We start from the raw sequence: 20800 nt of genomic DNA, 5'->3' as shown, positions 1-20800 counted from the left end.
TGTTTGCCACTCCTCCTATTTTTGTGTCGTCTGCAAATTTAACAAGTTTGATTATTTTTATTATTATTATTTCTTCTTAGCAGACGCCCTTATCTAGGGCGACTTACAATTGTTACAAGATCACGTTATTTTTACATACAATTACATTTTTTTTTTACATACAATTACCCATTTGTACAGTTTTTTTTTTTTTTTACTGGAGCAATCTAGGTAAAGTACCTTGCTCAAAGGTACAGCAGCAGTGTTCCCCCCCGGGGATTGAACCCACGACCCTCCCGTCAAGAGTCCAGAGCCCTAACCACTACTCCACACTGCTGCCCCATATAGTACTTTTATTATTATACCAGAATCGAAATCATTAATGTAGATTAGGAATAGCAGATGACCTAATACTGATTCCTGTGGTACACCACTGGTTACCTTGCTCCATTTTGAGATTTCTCCTCTAATCAGTACTTTCTGTTTTCTACATGTTAACCACTCCTTAATCCATGTGCATGCATTTCCTTGAATCCCTACTGCGTTCAGTTTGAGAATTAATCTTTTATGTGGGGCTTTGTCAAAAGCTTTCTGGAAATCTAAATAAACCATGTCATATGCTTTGCAATTATCCATTGTCGATGTTGCATCCTCAAAAAAATCAAGCAGGTTAGTTAGACACGATCTCCCTTTCCTAAAACCATGTTGACTGTCTCCCAGGATACTGTTACCATATATCTTATTATAGGTTCCATAAGTTTACATATAACAGAAAGTCAGGCTTATTGGTCTGTAGTTACCTGGTTCAGTTTTGTCTCCCTTTTTGTGGATTGGTATTACGTTTCCAATTCTCTAGTCTGTCGGTACTCGGTACGACCCGTGTCAAGAGAGTGCTGCATGATCTTGGTTAGCGGTTTGTAAATAACTTCTTTCATTTCTTCTTTCGATTCTGTGTATTTGTTTTCATCTGCGGTTCACTTTGAGCTGCTAAACAAATATCTAATAATTATAAAATGTTTTAGAGAACGTAATACATTTAAATCATTATTTTCTTTTACTTTAATTTTTATTTGTGGATTTCTGTGTCGTCCTGCGTACCCTCGTTTGAAAACCCCTGTAGTAGATGATATCTCCGAGCTTAGCTAAACCAGGAAGTGTCCAAACTTTCCCCCCAGGGGGCAACTATTAGTATCAGCAGTAACCAGGAAGTGAAAATGAAGTGAAACATCACCTACCTAGCCAGCTAGCTAGCTACAAAACATACAAGTGGTAGTATCTTTTGGTCGCTTTACCTCTGACTGTGGTTGCCGATTTAAAAAATGCTGGGTCTCCAAAAGGCATATAATTGAAGTTTTATGGTACTGTACATTATGGATGGGTGATAATAAAATGATCAATAATAATCATTGTCCCCTCAGTTAGCAGTTTTCTTTTGGTGCAGGGGTGGCCAATTCGTATCGCCCGATGCCCGGGACAACAAGTTTTGCCGTTATACTTTGCCCGTCGGACAAGTAGTTTTTATTAATTAGGCTGGGGAAGCCTATTGTTTTTGTTAGGATTATTATTATTATTATTATTTTTCTGCCAAAACATGCTCAAACTCACGAAATTCAGTACACTGGTAGATGCCTAGGGAGGATAGTCGGTGATATTCAGCAAATTTGCGCAAGTCACATGATTCAGCAACCATATTGGATTTTGCGGAATTTGTTAAAATGCCTATGTATCGGAAACCGCTTACTGCAGAGTTCTGAAAATTGCTATACATGTTGAGGGATAGTCCACAATTAACTGTTGTTAATATGAAGCTGATTGGTTCTGTGGTTTGGCAACCACATTAATTAATGACATAAAATTACCATAAAAATATAAAATCATCAAAATTCAAACACCTTCTCTGAAACCACTCACCCGATTGAAACAAAAATTGGAATAAAACATCTCAGTATGGTCATCTGTTACGCTTGTTCAAGGGAAGTTGCTACTGTGAAAATCACGGCATCCATGCAGCAAGACATCATCAACTGGCTATAAAACTGCGTATAACTTCTTATCTGCTGCACCAAAACGCACAAAATTTGACACGGATGTAGAGGACAATGGGATGTTGTGTCGTGGTCAATATGGTGGCCTTTGGTCACATGGTGTGGCAGCCATCTTGGATTTAATGAAATGTTTGGACAATATTCAAGTCTTCTCATGAACGGTAAATAGTACAGCTGTGAAATTTTGTACATAGTGCGCTCATGTCCACGATTGATTCTACTTAAGGAAAAATGGATCAGTCTCATGGTGTGGCAGCTATGTTGGATTTTGCGTAAAACACTTAAACAACTGCTCGTGAACCCTTTGGTTGATTGACATGAATCTTGGTTATACGTTATCTTTGTACTGTCCTCTAAAAAAGTTAGTCAGGAAAAGTTCCTACATCAACAAACATGACCGCCATGAGCCAATCAATATGGGTGACATGACAATTTTGCCAATTTTTCACCCTGAAATGACACATTCCCACCACTGGGGACAGCTGCTAACATGGAAAAGTCTGCACGGTATGGAAAAAATATAGCAAGGTATAGCAAGGTATAGAAAAAAGTATGTTTGTAATTTATTAGATGTGACTTTTGTTGTTTTACAAAAGTGCTGTGTTTATATGAGCACTATAGGTAATGCAAGTAGTGTAATGTGTAATGCATAAATAGTTTTATATAGCATGGTTAAGTTCTGCTAAAGGTCAAATTTAAAGCTGGCTGTAAAACTTCCCATAATTTCTTATTGACTGCAGGTGGTTGTTATGTAACATGCAGAGTTCTGATTGAAGCCAAAATGAGCATAAATGATCTAAGTATGATTACTTTTACGGTTGTTCAAGGGAAGTTGCTACAGTAGAAAACATGGCTACTGTGGGCCAATGAGATCTCAGCATTGATCATCTAACCAGTGATTCCAATATTTTGGCCAAAATTGACACAGTCAGCTGTGTCCAAAATGATTTGTGATAACGTTTCATCTATAACAACCAATGCGCTTAAATTTCACACTAACTGCTTGGAAGCCGTAAAGTTGCTCGCAACTCTAGTTTTTTCTATGTTTGTTCTGTTGCTAGAAAGGCACTGAGTCTGGGTATATTTGTAGAGAACCACACAAGTTTCTGAAAACTTAATTGCGGAAGTCTACCACATACAAAAACATTTTAAAAAGTGTTTACGTCCAAACCCTATTACTTCATATTGGCTAGCTGTGGAAGAAGCTGATCTTCTGTTGGTTACAAAGAAACCCAGAAATGGGTGCAGAGAGTGAAAGCCTCTTCAAGACACAATGCTAATCTTTTAAAATGAAGGTATTATTGTTTTTTGTAAATTAGCAAATAAGTGGTACTGCTTTCTTAATAGATGAACCTGATATTTAAATGCAGCAATCTAGTAAAGTTACCACAAAAATAAATAAATAAATAAATAAATAAATAAAAACACCAGTCGCGGATTAGAAAAAATTGTGTTTCGTAATTTATATATAACACTTCGTGGTCAAGCATGTACTTGTTGGGAATATGTTTAAAAAAAGCATTTCAAGACAAACTTCCCCTGGTCAAAAATAAATATATTACTATATTAGTTGTGTACTGGACATGCACAATCCATATATTTGTGAAACTATTAAAACATTAAGATTGACAAATATCTCTATAATACAAATGAAATGCTTAAGCAGTAAGGCACGAGAGGGCATGCATGGGTTGTGCTGGACACGGTGACTTCTTGGTGCGTTGTCGTCAAGTAAAAAATCTTTTTTTTTTTTTTTTAAATAAGACTTTAAATAACTATAAAAACCTTGCTATGTGTGTATCTGTGAGGTGCTGCCTTCCTGCATATTCTACTTAACATTGTTGCTAGGTAATTCACTCCCATTGGCTCTAACAGCACAAGACTTTAAGATGCTTTGTTGGGATGAAGATTATTAATTAAGTAATTAAAGTCAAATTGTATTAAAAAAAGCCAGTGATTTAAGCATTTAACAGCCCAATTTATGTGGTATTAATTTCATTTCAATTTTTTTTTTTTGTACCTGTAATTAAAATATTAAAATATCTGGTTAAAAATTAATTAAGTCAGTTAAACAAAACAACGGCTGATTCCAACTAAACGGAGTAAAATAAAACTGAATATCTGACAACTGGATCCGACTGACGTTACAGAAAATGACTGGTATGTACTACAAATAAAATACCAAAAAACAGCGTCTTGTTTAAAATAGCAAACTGGTTCACAGTGCAAATTAATATAAATTGGAAGATATGACAAGACACCTTGATGTCTTCAGTATCTTCCATGACAGCAGGTATTTTGACAGGTGTTTTCTTTGATTTTGGTGGCGCAGTGATACGTGGTTAGCACAGGTGCAGTGATTTGCTTTTGTTCCTACGTATTTCCTAACCATGACATTGTGCTTGATATTGTAACGGCTTGGAACACTTATGGATCAATCAGCATGCAGCATTCCAACAATCCGTTTTATAATTAAGTATAGTACTATTAAGTAAAATAAATATATCCTTGAAATAAACAAAACATTTTATGTCTGCAGTACTTGATGGAGCCTACTGTAAATAGTGTGTGCATTTTGGTAGAAAAACACACGTTCTTTATAAATCTGGGGTTAAGCAGTTACAAAACTGAAAGAACGTCAAGAAAATCAGAATTCCACAAAGCAGCAGTAATAGTTGACAATGAATGTGTGTCTGTGATGCAACAAACTAAAACACCTGCACATCAGAAGCTGAATTCAGCTTATAAAGAAAGAGTGGGAAAAAAACAGACAGAAGCTATTTCTATATTTGAATAACTCCCAAGTATTGCTTATTATAGTTGTACTCTTAGTACGTTACTTAAATGTAGTAGCAAATGTGTTCCAAACTGCACTGAAAGAAACATTTCCTTAAAGTATGGATATAAATTTCTTGAGGTGAGCTGGGGTCACAGGGAACCGTTTGTGAATTTAGTGAACCCGTCAAGCTACAAGGCTAGACCCGCCCCTGTTAATCACTAATTGATTGATTGTGTTCACTGTTAAATTAAACCAAAAATCCTACAAGTTATAGGCCTAGTCTACTTTTTTGTGTGTGTTTTGTGCGACAGGGAGGGGGGCAAGTAGATTTTTAAGAAGGACAAGTAGATTTTTCTAGCATTTTGTCCCTTGGACAACAAATTTTTTTTTAGAAATTGGCCACCCGAGGTGGCAGTGCGCAGATCGTTTATCGCATTAGGACTGTCAGAAACAGCATTATTTACACTAATACAATTAGCAGTAACTTCAGTACAATAAATAATCAAGAATAAACAAATGTTCTAACTCTACCATATTTATTTTGAGACACTTGCATCGCCTGCGCTACTTCCTACACATTTGTGTCGATGCCTGTTCCTTTGTGTATGAGGGCATAGGTTTCTTTTTTCGCTGTATCTTGCATAGTGTCTGTATGAAGGTCAAGTTCTCTACGGCAAAGCAGCAAGAAATACAATTTCCACAGTCACAACGTCAGTTTCCCACCCAACTTCCTCTGTGGGAAATTGAAGACAAAGAACCCTGTGTTCCTGAAGGCGATATAAATAGTCACATGCCTTTCCTTTCCCAGTTTATCTTTGTAGGCCGCTTAAAGGAACTTAGACCCCAGCTGCAGTTGACGAAGATTCACATCATTCATAAAAGCTCAGTCTCGATTGAGCCCTTGAAAGATGCTTCTCAGGAGCTCATCTGGAATCATAAAATCTATAGCCCAGCATTCCCTGATAAGCTAACCAAGTCCAAGAGACCTGTAATGAAAGACTATGCCAGGTAAACAGCTTTCAGTTTTATAAACAGGTACAAACAAGCTTGAGTTAGGCTTTGATAACCACATTTATATCCAGTGGGAAAGAGAATCATGATACCAATACAAGACAAGTAAGAAACAACAAGGGTAAATGTACGAAAAAAAACAGATGTTGCAAAACAAAAATAAAACCAGTGAAGTTTAAGGACCCCTATTTCACATTTGTTATTTGTAATAAGGCCTTCCATATAATCTGACAATGAAAAATGACGGATTACATGGCATAAGTACTGGGACCATGATGACTGCAGGGGAGAACTGTGGGTGATGTATGTGTTCCCTGTTTGGTATCCCTGAATTGATAATCAATAGTACCCCATTTGACATTTATTCTTAATTTTTGCAACAGTTAAAATCAAAACTGGCACTACACTGAATGCATGTCGCAGCACGTCAGTCATATTTCAGGGTACATTCACCAAAAACAATTCAGTGACTAATCAAGAAAAATATGCCTTTGCTTTAATGCAAGTTTAATATAAAAAGGTCAACATTTTAAATATAGCTGTGTGTACCGTGTGCAACGTCTGAATTCAATCCTTTAGAAAAACTGCAGAAATAAATGACTCTAAAAATAGACAATCGTCCAAGCCATAGGTAAGCACTTGTGTCACAACGAAGCACATTACTGTGAAGAAAGAGAGCTTCTAATATTATTCCACCCCCCTTTAATTAAAAAAAAAAAAAAAAAAAAGATTTTTTTTCACATTTGACCAAACAGGTCATTGGAGACATGCATGGATTTTACATATACAAGGTTCTGCTAAAACTGGATTTGCTTGCATCCTGGCTTTGCCCATCCACTATGTGAGGCTACCGAAGCACCCATCATGTTTATTGTCTTTGGGATGAAAAGTTCCCAAACTTTCTACTTTCTAGGCTTAATACTGCATGAAAACTGGCAGCCTCAGTATGCCAGTAAAAATGTCAGCACCCCAGATGCTTTTAAAACACTCAATGCGGAAGTGAATTGTCATTTATTGGTAGTCAGGTAAATCAACACAACACATAGTGAATGGATTTGTTAAATACCTGCAGATAAATACTACTTAAGACAAGTTTTTGCACACCCCTAATGTTCATCTAGGTTTCTGATGGCCCACATTTTCAAAACTGTAATTTCAAGGAAAATGAGGAAATGGATTTATATTTTTATGAAGACCTTCATTGAGGAATTCCACTAAGACTTTCCAGCTGTTAACAGCGTTATACACTTGTCTACTTCAGCAAACTTTTTGAAAATTATTTGGCCTCAAAGCAGAAACTGATACAGCAATAAAGCAGCTTGCTCTGATCCACTTTTCTCCGGACTTCAAAAACACATACATCCAGATTTCAAAACATTATTGACAGACATTGTGAGGTTGCTTACTATTAAAACCTAATATTGTATTATCCACAACCTACTATCACTGGACCTCTTATTACAGGACACATTTCATTGGGTTTCTTGCTGCCGGAGGGCACCCACCTCTGGACAGGTATTGATCTGAGCAACTATCTCTGCTCCGAGTTCCTGCACACTTGTATAGCTTGGGGAAACTGGTCTCTACAGAGCTTGCAAGTGACTGAACTGTTTAAAGCCCAGGAGCTGACCTAATGTGTGTATGAGATAATTTGCCAATGTTGGTGGTTCTACTTCAGCAAACTGTATGCAAATTATTTGGCCTCACCAGTATTATTCCTGAATCTAACTATGTTTTTGACCCCACTGGTAAAACAGGATAGCCTCCAGGATTAATTTTGTCACCAAAAGTCAGAATGTATTGTAGCTCATCTGTCTTGCAAAACAGCAATTGCAACATCATTAATTTGTTGTAGTTTACCTGAGTGCCATGGCAACAAACAACTTCACCCTTCTTTTGAAAAGGCAGACAGCAAAATGGGTTCTCCAAGACATCTGTACTGTAGCTGGCAAACTTTTTTTCACTAAGCAGACTTCAGTGAGAACAGGGAAAAGGATTAAATCAAGTTCAAAAAACAAACAAACAAAAAAAACTAACAAACACACAAGGGCAAGCCCTGCTAGTGCAAACAGCCCAAGAGAAATTGGACTTAAGGAGAGCTGGCACTCCACCAAATAACACAACAATACTATCTTAACCATAATCCATAGGGCGACTTCTTGAATCGCAACAAAATCCTTAGGGTCTTTAAACTCCCCCCCCCCCCCCACCCCAAAAAATATATGAAATCCACCCTGTAGGGTTTTAAACAGCCAAATAACAGTTTGTTTAGTCAAAGATCCAATGTCCAGATGATTTTCTTACTTTTGCCCCTGCCAAGCCAGAAGGAACTAACCGTCGCCCCTCAATATTTTAACATGAACTTTCTTCTGAACAATCCCCTCCAGACATCTCGCATGACTTTACCAAGAGAAATCATTACCTGAATTAACAAAGCAACATGCCACTCAGGTCCTGGAAGTCTGCTATCTAATCCAAAGAAACTCACTGGTGTAGATTTTCGATGATTCACTGGCTAAAATATTCAAGTTCTTTCAGAATTAAATAAATTAATCCAAAATAATTCAGCCCAGAATGTAAATATCTGTCTTCACCAGTAGCCGGCTTTGTGTCTGGCTGCCTGACTGACTGACTGACTATATGAGCTCTGACAGTTTAAACTACTCCTACAAATGAGTTTGGATTCTTGAACAGACCCCTCCTGTATCTGGCACTCTGACTCACACACACATATCCTGCTGCCACACACAGAACCAGGGCGAGGAGGAGTTACAAGCAGGGGAGCACATTGGTGGAGATTTTCTGAACTTTGAGTAGCAGCACACAGATTGGCCTTATTAAATTCTATAAGTCACACCCACTGATAATAGAAGGACACAGCCAGATTTTAGTTAAGGTGGTCTGGGACCAGTGTGTTTAGTGATTAGGGATGTAGAGTAAAATAATGACTATGTACATCACAGTTAACTATTTTCCCCAGCTTTGTGGATAAAGTGGATGCAGCAGCCTGTACAATCTGTATATCACACTTACATTTCTACATAGAGTATATGTAGAGAAGCACTAAAAGAAACACATTCAATGGCAAAACACTAGAAGGCTTATTCAATACATTCATCACTACTGTTTAGTAGCTATGGATGATATATCTAAAGAAGCGCTTTTTCAACTGTGATGAAACTTACTTAGGACATTCTTTAGCACAAGTTATTGAGACTAAAACTGTGTGGGGGATTATGAAGGCACCTGTCTGTAAACTTAAAATGTGCATACAGAGGATGTAGGTCACAGTCATTTATTTTCATTATACTGATGGCTCTAAGGTTGTACTCAGAGCCAGGATACACAGTAATAAACCTCACACCTGTTTGATTCTGGATTTTTCCATGCCGTAAATGGATATGAGCTTTAACTCTGAACCCATGTACCAGGTAATTCAATGTACTTACCAATCTCCACCTCTTAGTACTCAGGATGAACCTCCAGGACACTGCCTCCCAGTCCCTCTGATCTAACCACTAGGCCACACTGCCTCCCAGTCCCACTTCTCTAACCACTAGGCCATGCTGCCTCCCAGTCCCTCTGCTCTAACCACTAGGCCATGCTGCCTCCCAGTCCCTCTGCTCTAATCACTAGGCCACACTGCCTTCCAGTCCCTCTGCTCTAACCACTAGGCCACGCTGCCTCCCAGTCCCACTTCTCTAACCACTTGGCCACGCTGCCTCCCAGTCCCACTTCTCTAACCACTAGGCCACGCTGCCTCCCAGTCCCACTGCTACTAGGCCATGCTGCCTCCCAGTCCCTCTGCTCTAACCACCTAGGCCATGCTGCCTCCCAGTCCCTCTGCTCTAACCACTAGGCCATGCTGCCTCCCAGTCCCTCTGCTCTAACCACTAGGCTACGCTGCCTCCCAGTCACTCTGCTGTAACCACTTGGCCACAATGCCTCCCAGTCTCTTAGGTCAAACACCTCCAAGGTAACAGTCTGGAAAGCAGATAGAGGTGTGCTCTGCAGCACACCGGTGGAGTTTGGTTTCTGAATTAAACGCCTTCGTTTTCAAAGCTGAATGCCTGATGCACTTCAGAGGCCTCGAACCAGAAGTAACACTTTCCAACCACAAACATCCTCAGCGAACACCTCCGCTTCCCCTACGTTACAGCATCAAGGGTTATTTATAGACATATTCATCTCTATTGACCTACTGGCTATGCTATTGATTCACTGCCAATTAGCTATTTTAGGGAATACATCTCATGTTGAAATAAATAAACTATATATATATAGTGGAATATATATTATATAAAATTATATTTATTTATTTTAAGATTCTTATTATGCCAAGCTGCCTGCCGATGAGTTAAAAAAAAACATCTTTAATTGTGTCGAAATCCAGATTCAAGGAACTCATTATTCCCATATTTTCAGATACACACATATTGGATACATTGTGTAACACAAGGGGTGAATAATAACCTGTATAATACCACCACACATCCCAATAACAGGACGTTCATAGGTCCAACCCTATCATAAATTAACACACAAATTAGTCCAAACATCTAACCAAGCATATGGAGTCTACAGTAAGTAAAGTGAATGTGAAGCCTCTTAATAGGTGACAGAATATAAAATCTACAGCATTTGCTAACTAGTCCGGTTTGTGACCCAGCTGTTTTCTAATCATCATTTAGTCCCAACATGACAAGATTTACCCTCCAGAAATGTAACTTGCTGCTCAGATAATATTAAAGCATGTTGCTCAAATGGTGCCTCAGTGGTTAAAATGTATTTAACGAAAACCAGACCAGAGTTGGAGAATTAGTGTCACACATGCAGACACAGGAAACACACACAATACATGTATGCACTCCCCCCCAGTGTTTAAAAGGAAGTGGGTTTTTGAATTAGAAAATAAAGTCCCCGTTTTGAACAAAACAGCCGAATCGCATGACGAGTCACATTATTCACTGTGTAGTATACAAGGCCTAGAGCATCCAGCAATTAAAATGGCCAGAAAAATAGGAAATGTGGCTGTGTGGGGGAACAAAAAACACTGAGAATATTAGAACACCGTGACCCGAAAATGTGGGTCAACCTGCTCATAGTCTTCGTCAAAAAGGTCATCTCATTAAATACTACAGGGACAAAGCAAAGTTACTCTTCATATAGTATGTGGAATTCATACATTATACATCACCAATGACATACCTCCCCCGACACGACTGTAAATACAAAATGAGAGCTATCAGGATGACACACTGCAGCAACAGTATGGACAGCATAGTACAGAAGAAGAATTAGCAATTAAATATTCAGAATTTGATAACTCTCAATAACTAATGTTAATACCGAGTTCCATGACAATTGGAGAAGTTCTCCAAATATATGCAAAAATATAAATGTGTCACACAAAAGAATAGATGAACTAACAGACAGACACCCCCTATATCTCCAGAACATGATATTTTCTATAACGTAACACAAAACAATGTTAATTGCAAGTTTTATGACAACTGGCTAAGCAGCTCTGCAGATATAAAGGAAAAATGTGTATGTCATGCGCACATATGTCATGTCACCATCCTCACTATATCCCCTTCATTATTCATCTTTAATATGGGAATTAAGCAGGTAATTCATTGTTAGGAACGCATTAATGAAGCATACAGTACACATGAATATCCCCTAAATTGGTTATAATCTGAAGCTTACTATTGAAGCAGTCATTTGTAAATTGTTAAATGTAGGATATATTTTTAAAAAATTGCTATAATGTATTCCTATATTCCAAAATCTTGATTTCCAGTATTGTTCTACAGTATGAGCATCTATTTATTTATTGGTCCCATAAGTAGTTTTTGGCTACTATAGGTGTAGGAGTAAAGCACCAACATTTTGGGCACATTATATATATTTTTTGTTTAAACCAAAACCCTACAGAGTAGTTTGGCTTGCACAAAACTGGCAAACCAAGAGCAAGAAAAAAATAAGAGTCACCAGCTTTGGAACGCACACTGTCTGAGGTCAGTGTTCTACTTTCAATAGAAAATAAACACATTTCTGTGTCAGCAGTGTGCCAACATTAACAATTTCCCTAAGCCAACTGGAGGGGAAAATAAACCTTGCAAGATGTTCCATTTCCAAAGAAAACAGCCAGCCTCTTCTATGAAACTGTACCCAACACAGCACTACAACGCTTGTCAGTTATTTTGTACCGTTTTGGTTCCACATTTTTAGGAAAGTATTTTAAGAAAATGCACTTAAGAAGACATTGAAAAAGATCCCATTACTTTGTGTGCGCTGTAGGGTTGGACAATAATGACATTCTCAATTATCGATTGTCGGCATAAAATGATCACGATAATTATGATTATCTGAAATGCTTGTGGGAACAGAAAGACAGCATTCCTGCAAGGAGGAGTGTGAACTGGGGACACTGCCATCCTTACATTATTTTTTTTTTCTCCTGCCGAACACTCCTGAGTAAATGTTGAGATATAAATTCCCCAGTTGATTTAGCGTGTTATTGAAAATTTCAAAAGAAGCAGCAATATGTTTAACAATATAACACTGTGATACACACAACGCAGCAAAGGTAACAATGTTTTTTTGTAAACTTCGCAGGGTATTGTGTAACATTTTAAATCATGTTTTAACTCCTAGTATTTGTTTCATGTTAAAAATGTCATTCATTAAATTCCTGTTTCACACAATCTCTTACTTCTTTCCCCTCAGTCTGCTATTTGCTTGTTAGATTTTTAATTTAAAATTATACAAGATAGGAGGTGTAACAAAGCATTCTCTTTGAATCAGGTTTTACCTATATTTAGATAACTTGTCAAAAACACAATTATCATTGACAATAATTTCAGTACAATAAAGGAATCAGTAATAGTAGGATAAATGATTGTTGTTCCAATACATTTGCCCCCACTTTTCAGGAAGGAAACTAATCCTCTTTGCAGAAATCCAGCACAGAAATATTTAATTCTTCAGTAGGTCAGATTATCTCAGTGCCATGCTACAGGGAGGAACTTCTTGTACTCTATCCAGTCCCAGCATGGGAACGGTGAAGTGGTTATTATATGCCCGAAATAGCAAGCACTGTTTTGACACGTGCCGTTTTTGGACACAAACTAGTCTGTTACTGTTATCAAAGCCATCGCAAAAGTGTGTACGTCTCTCCTGCCATCATAAATATTTTCTGTATCTCTGGTAACAATTATATAAACGTTCCAGGAATAAATCGGCAGCTTCCTCCCCTCCCCTGGGGTATAAAGTTTAAAGACGCAACAGACCACAAAAATGTGAGCTGCTAGTTCCACTCTAAAAATAGAGTTCAGGGTGGGACAAGCTTATTAAAACATGAGGCTACCCACATCTCCTATATAAACTCCACAGTTTGGTCAGTAAAGTTTTTGACATTGTGTGGCTCAACAGTGATACACTATTTCACTTCCAACCTTCCCTAACCCAGGGGTGGTCAAAGTTGGCCCTTCCACATCAGGTCTTTGTTCCACCCTTATTATAAACTGTTTTATTGAACCAATTTCCATTAAGACCCAGAATGAGTTAAATCTATCAATTTACCCGTTAAACCTGGAGTGGAATGGCCCTCCGGGCCGTGATTGGACACCCCTGCCCTAACTATTTGGCTGCACTGCCCCCCATTCCTTCAGCTCACACTGCCTTACAATCTTTGAAGCACTAGGAAGCCACACATCTTCAATACTCGGCCTTCACACTTTCAGAACATTTTGTGAGAATGCAGTCCTGAGCCAGATGACAGTCTCTTGAATACTCCCCATCAATGCTTTGCTTAAAGCTCTAGTCCTTGCTAAGTAATAGCATATATTCTATATTATTAAGAGTATAAGAGTCTAAACTCACAGTGAAGCTGTTGTTGACGTTTTTTGTGCTGGATTCAGCGACGCTGGCATCTGTTAAGTCAACCTCGTCAAAGATGATGGACTGAAAGTTAAACACACACATTAGTTAATATACCTACATAACATGCAGACACCTGCAATGTCAGCAGATTAAAATATGCAGGGTGCAATTCCAATTCAGTGTTAAAATCTGAAAATAGATGTCAAAAATGTACCTTGGCTGTTTTTGCGTAGTAGAGCGTCCTCCCTCTGAGCTTAAAGTACCGTTTTTTCCAGCGCTGAAAGGAGTTTGTCTGTTTCATCAACATGCCCTCTTTGATAATGGTCTAGGAGGAAGGATACAAGCTGGTAAACTCAGTGTAGCACAGTGTGTTCCCTTTCCTCAAGTCTAATGGCTCAAAAGGCAGGTACTGTGCCAACACTACACTCTGAGGCCTGATAATGCATTTCCACTGTCAAATCCAGGTCAAGAAATTGTTCTTGAGGCGTACTAAACAAGCACAAAAAGGGATGTTATGAAGAGTCATCATATCGGAAATCTGTTAGCAAATTGGAGATGAAAACTATTAACTATTAACTTCTTTCATCTGAGCATGGCAACATTAAACAACGTTAACACCTTTTACAGATTTGCTAGTGCCTTTAAAAAGTCTCACTACTCATATTTTGCTATGCAAGTTTATAATACAAGGATTAATTATCTAGATATAGTAATTCAGCCTGGCCCATGCCATATTAGCAATATTTGACTGCTATTTTTAAACTCTAAAGAATGATTGTGACATATGCAGCCTATATCCCTGTTGCCAAGGGTATGGGTCCCCAACAAGAGGGAATCAAATAAGTCTGGTCTGTGCCCCCAATAGCATTTATTAGCACAAACCAGAACCCATGTATTTGTAAGGGATCGTGTGATTCTGCATGCATGTACAGTACCCTCAAGAACTTGTTTAAGGTACCCCTTTACAGCTCAGGTGGACCAAGACGTTGTTTGATCAATCAATGACTACCATCAATGAATTATTGTTGGGAAGCCCATGAAACATGCTTTAAAATGATACTTACCCTATCTGTACAGGTTATTCACCCACATAGGAAGACATTAGGTAAAAGGAAGCGAAAAGGCACATTATTCTCTTCAGAAACATTCTTACCACGTGGGGGGGCATGAGTAACACCTGTTGCATCACTGCCCTGGAACCCTTTACTTCATCACAGTGGTCTATTAGTCATCAACAACAGATGAAGGAAACTGGGCTAAAACCTCGGCCAGTTCATCTGCAAAGACCCCATACCAAGCTGCATCACAACTGCATGAGCAGTTCTTCAGAGATATGCAGTTTCCTATATTACAGTATAACTCTGTTGCAGGGGCTAGCATACAGGCCTATATAGAACTGCTCAACCAGCCACTGAAAGACAAAATAATTGTAACAAACCTCTCTTCCAAAGCTTGCAGCATCCATCTCTGGGTACCTTCAATAGGCTGGGAATTAAAAAATTGCGACAACAAGCAAGATACAAGACCAGACTGCCCTTTCTTGAGAACTAAGCAATGTGAGCAGCGAGCTGAGCACTGGAAAGACAGCCTCAGAGAAGGTCTGGTCGTGCTAAATGGGCATTCCACCCCACAGCCCCCAAGGCCTGTGACAGTACAGGAAATCAAGATAGAGCTCTTGTGGTCTTCCGTTTCTATAGCTTCAGACTTTTTACAACCAGTACATGCAAGCACAGAATACTAGACTAACTATCAGTCAAATAGAAAAGTGACAGTCAATCTCAGAAACTGATAGTCGACTAGTCACATGATTGTAAAGTGTGCAGATTCAGATGGCCGGCTTAACATGTAAATTAAGTTTTTAGAATATTAATAAATTGTTTAATAAAATGCAACACCATTTTTAAACACAGTGCACAAACAGCAAAGTCTTACAAAACAGTACAGTGCTCTCTTTATAAGGCTGCCCTTTTTAAAGCAGAACTTGTTATAAGGCTGTATGGTCATGGCTCCCATTTGCCCCATACTGCCATTCCACTAGCACCGTCATCTGTTATAAGGCGGAGTGCAAATCAGGGCTTGATTTTAAGGCTTGTCCGTTTGCCTGAGGTAGTCAAAAATTGACAGACAAGTGCTTTCAACGTACTTACTGGTTTGTAGGATAAGTGCTTCATAAACAGATATTTAACAACATATTGTGGAATAGTCTTAAATATTCTGTAAGAAAGCTGACGCTTCCTGTATTAGTGTGTGCCAGCATCTATGCAGTGGTATTACCTAAAGATCATACACGCTCTGGGAACCAGCGAACGTCCCCCCTGCAATGTACATAGCAACATCTCTTATGTTTTTCCAATTAAACTGCAGTTTCAGTCAGCCGAGCTAAGTACTATTATGGGATGGAGAGCAGATCCTACAGGCAACTGTACCTCTTATTTCGTAGTTGTGGGATGAATTGTAATAGTTCATCAAGTTTTACATTTATCTGACATTCTTGAAATTCAAGTCAAGACATAAAAAAAAATATTTACTGTACAAGCTTTTTTCAAGAGCGCAATATGCAGCTTAAATAATAATAATGATAATATCTTTATTTTTATATAGCACCTTTCATAGTGGACCACCACCACAAAGCGCTTTACAGAGGTAGGCTGTGAACTGTGCATTACATGCAAAGTCACTTACAATAGGACATTGATTTAACATCTCATCCGCAGGATGGAGCACAAGGAGATTAAGTGACTTGCTCAGGGTCACACAGTGAATCAATGGCAGAGTTGGGATTTGAGCCGCTGAACTTCTGGTTACAAGCCCTGGACTTTACCACTAGATCACACTGCCGCCAAAAAAAAAAAAGTAAACCCACAGTGCCTGTCACCTTGAGCTATGCAACAGGGTTGGCTGATTTAAATCCTTGATTTTTTTTTTTTTTTCACTGATTTATATAGTTTCTCAAGGAAAAGACATGAAAAGTGTTTTAAAAACATTTTATTAACACAAACATCTGTGTTTAAACTAAAACTCTTAGGGCTGTATTCTGATCACAGCACAAATGTGAGTGCAAGCGCAAATGGCACTTGCCCCCGATTCTGTGGCACATAAATGGAGCGAAGACGTAAAAAAAAAAAAAAATACTGCACTAAAATGGTATTCTGAAGAATATTCGGTGAAGCGATTTTGATGACAGTGCAATGGGGACCCAAATAAACAACTGAGCACTGTGTTAAGACCCGCTGTAACAACTGCATGTGTTTGGACTGACACAGAAAGAGGAAATCAAAGAAAGAAAAGAAAAGAAAAGAAAAGAATGACTGGGGTGACTGAGGGGTATTTTTCTCTGGCGTACTCCATCGCTAAATTCTTGTAGTTCACATTTAGAGGATGCCACAATGATAAACAATTTGCTTTATTTATGTATTCATTCAAGATTGATTAATTTAGTTTGTATGTAACTATTTACAAACCACCATTTCCAACATCCTTAAATTTACACTTTGGAGGTACTGTAGAGCTACAACTATGGTACTACAAAAAAAAATCCATAATTAAAGAAAAAAAAAAGAAATAAAAAAATGTGATTTAAATAAAAACAAATCTGATTTAAATCAAATAAATCTGATTTTTATTTATTTATTTTTTTTAATAAAAAAATTGCCAATCCTGGCATCAACATATGAAATTAACAAGTATGAGAAAAGCAATAGGCAAGTGTATGTTAATAAGCTATAACAATAATAAAAGTAACAGACAAACTAACGTTAATAAACTAACTACCAAACTAAATTAACACAGCACCCCTAAATATGTTAAAAAAAAATAAATAAATAAATGCAGCAGCAGCTCTAGATTAATTATGAATACCTATACAGGAGCAATATTCAAGACAAGCACAAAATTGGTGAAGAATGGTGAAGCAAATCACCAGAACGGAAAACACCAAATTACTCGCGACTTGTGTCTGATTCATGTTTTTTTTCAGGAGCTCGAAGAATTTCCAACTTTCTGTAAAAAGAGAAAGAGAGGCGCATTTCGTGGTTCGTTTACTTGCCATTTTGTAGCGATGAGGTGCACTCTTGGAAATCAGAATACAAAACGAGACAACGATATGACAGCGGTTCTGGAAAGATTTGATAAACCAATCAGTGTGCCTCAAGACACTCTCGCGATGACAAGCCACATTTGAAAATATTTAATAAACTATTTGAATTTAAGTTTGATGAGTTTTCAGGTTATAAAACAGTACTGTATCCGTTGTGAATGAATCGCTAGCGGTGCCAAAAAGGTGTATTTTAAGCAAAGTGCTTGTTCCTTTAAGCGGAACACTTACAATGGGAAAAAATCAAGGGTGTTCTCTTAGGAGGTGTTCCTATATGCAGAAACTATTGTAACCCTAGTGTGGGGGGCACCATGTTGACTAAGAACTATATCCATAATTTTGGTGTGTGTGCAGTGCTTACCTGTTATAGATATAAACGCCAAATCAATTTACCACAGGACGTCCTCCTCATCAGACTACCACGACTTGATGGCAATGCTGTAGGACTAAAACCGAACTGTCATCGTAATGTGTGATAGTTCGTCCACATACTGTAAATCACTCATTCTAATACTTTACCATGATATTAACCCACACTTGAAACCGCAATAGAACTCTGAGGGATCTGTACACCAGTTTATTTCAGAGCCACTGCAATAATGCATCTAAAACTGGAAATAAAGAATGAAATAGGACGCATTTCTGAAACAGAAGAAGCTGGTCTAGTGGGACCATCTGCATGGGAAGTGGAGATAAAACAGACCTACCTCATACATGGCCTGTGGGTTACAAAATATTGCAATGCTCCCATCTACTCAGAAAGTGCACAGTGGTCAAGCCAACGCTCCAGCCTCCCCAAATTACAAGACTGTACAGTACTGAGGACTGGAACAGCGCACTGTACACTAACCAATCCGATAGTAAGGGATTTTTTCATTTTTGTTTTCATACAATAGTAAAACGTTTTTCTTCCTGCTTTATTGTTATTAATTTGTTTGGGAAATAGAACGTAAATAGTTATCTGAAATCAGTATTGTTCACTGGACAGACAGGGAGCAGAGCGCGTAGTTATCAGATTAAATGCAAATTAAAAACAAGCACCAGCGAACAATTTAATAAACCACCAAGCACCCAGTGCAAACAAAACGAGCTCAATGTATTATCTAGCAAATGCAACACCGCCGATTTTTTTCTGTGTGGCGGCGCATTAAAAGAAACCGCTTTATTTATTATGCATTTAAACACGAGTTACGCAAATCCATCGTTACGCTCCATATTCTTAAACTTCACACCAAAAACAAATGCGAACATGCAATCTAGAACATAGGTAATCGTTTCGACATGTACATATTGCTCTCTCATAATAATAATAATAATAATAATAATAATAATAACTGTATTATTAATTATTAGTTAGGATAATAAGTGGGCTACATCAGCCGGTAATGGTCGTGTATGCAGATAGATACTTTTCTCCACTCCTCCACCGGCATCAGCTAACTCGATAACCCTCACCCATACCCCTGCAATAAAACCTGTTCAATCTCCAAAGAGTTGCCTGGAGGCGGCTCCATCATGCACCTATCAGGCCCCTTCTCTCAAGATCCCGGGGGCTGTCCGGTAGGAAATGATCAGGCTTTCCAAGGGTTGGAGCTTGGCCTGGTACTCTGGCCAGTTCCCTGGATTTTTTTCCAGGTTTCCCCTGCTTCTCTAACCCCGCCAGCGTTACCTTGCTGCGGATCTGGCCGGAGGTAGACACTTTGCGTATGAGTTTCTGCAGAGCTCCAGGCTCCTGCTCCGGCTCGCTATCCGAAGACTCCTCCAAGCACCTGGCCTCAGCTCCAGCCGCTGCCGCCATCCTAACACTCAACCCGGGGACTGATAACCACGGGACGCCGGCGCCACCGGGTGGACAGAGCACGAAATCGTACAAGAGAATAGATTTTCGCCATCTTGTGGTTACATCGGGAAACTGTCTCTTGCAGGACATGAATGTAGAAACAGACGCTTGGGCTTGTCAATAATATCTTATACCTCGTTTCCACGAATTTTATTTCCATACTGTGTTAGCACGGTACTCAAATGGCATAGTAATGAAAGCATGACAGGCTGTCCCCACTAAAAGTGTAATTCCGTGTAATGACGCAATACCTAAACGCAGACGTGTTAAGATGGAGTTTTTAAATACGATGTTGTTTATTTTAGCGATGGTGTTCAACTTTATTATACATAAAACAATTACAGAAGAAATAAAAAAAGACAACGTAAAGCCCGCTACAGAAGACGAAGGATAGCAAATAGAAAGGTAGCCTAGGTTTTTTTTTATTTATTTTTTTTACTTCAATTCCTATATACCTTCATGTTCCTGACTGCGGTGTTTAGCTGTTTTTGGATGTTATATTCACACCATGTTTTTATCAGCATTTTAATTTCGTAATCCTCCCACGGAGCTTGTTTAACGACTTTTTTTTTACTCTTCGTTCTTGTGCCGTCGCATAGTCTTGCGCACAACAGTTTGCACCGTGCCGTGCCAGTATCAGACATGAAATTATGCTGGCACGGCACGGTGCTGACACTGCAGGGCACGGTATGGATTTGTACAAACATCGTGGAAACAACTCTACACGCTTTCACAACAGTGACAGAACCATGCCAGCATGGTGTTGCAGTGTCGTGGAAACGAGGTATTAGAATTATAACATAGTAGAAAAGTAGAACTATCTTAGGAAAGTAGAACTATCTTACCAGCAGAGTTGGTAACTAAAACATATTTCAGGTAGTGTTTCCACATCTAAGGTACAAAAAAACGGGACTTCGGAACGAAAGTGGGGGGTAACAGTTTAAACTCTGTTTACAAATCCTATATTCGTTCAATAAGACACATTGATAATATCACAGTATCGACAACTAATTAATATTGTGCGTCTTTTGCAGTAATTTTGTATCCTGATTTATCTGCTCAATTTATGGTACTGGTGGCATTTAGTGTCACGGGAAGGCATGCTGAATTTCTTGGACCACTCCGGGATGACCCAGGGAAAACAGGGACTGATGGCAACACTA

General features: G+C 38.6%; 1 protein-coding gene across 6 annotated transcripts in view; it reads right to left on the bottom strand.

The window, feature by feature from the left end:
• Window positions 1–19859, bottom strand: part of LOC117416571 (diacylglycerol kinase delta-like) — a 70881-nt gene extending 51022 nt beyond the window's left edge. For 2 of the 6 annotated variants that reach the window (XM_034027746.3, XM_034027751.3), the window contains exons 1-3: window positions 19467–19859; window positions 13919–14029; window positions 13705–13785 (exon numbers count right to left, since the gene is read on the bottom strand). In XM_034027746.3, coding sequence (XP_033883637.3) covers window positions 13705–13785; window positions 13919–14029; window positions 19467–19727 — 453 coding nt within the window. In that variant the 5' untranslated portion in view covers window positions 19728–19859. Of the gene's footprint in view, window positions 1–8236; window positions 8467–13704; window positions 13802–13918; window positions 14030–19466 lie in introns of those variants that run through there. The other 4 variants (XR_004663857.2, XM_034027745.3, XM_034027748.3 and 1 more) reach the window with 3 other exon arrangements.
• Window positions 19860–20800: the final 941 nt, after the last annotated feature.

The sequence above is a fragment of the Acipenser ruthenus genome, chromosome 12 (assembly GCF_902713425.1).
Source record: "Acipenser ruthenus chromosome 12, fAciRut3.2 maternal haplotype, whole genome shotgun sequence".
In the NCBI taxonomy this organism is placed as follows: domain Eukaryota; kingdom Metazoa; phylum Chordata; class Actinopteri; order Acipenseriformes; family Acipenseridae; genus Acipenser; species Acipenser ruthenus.
This window is presented reverse-complemented; position numbering and strand designations above follow the sequence as displayed.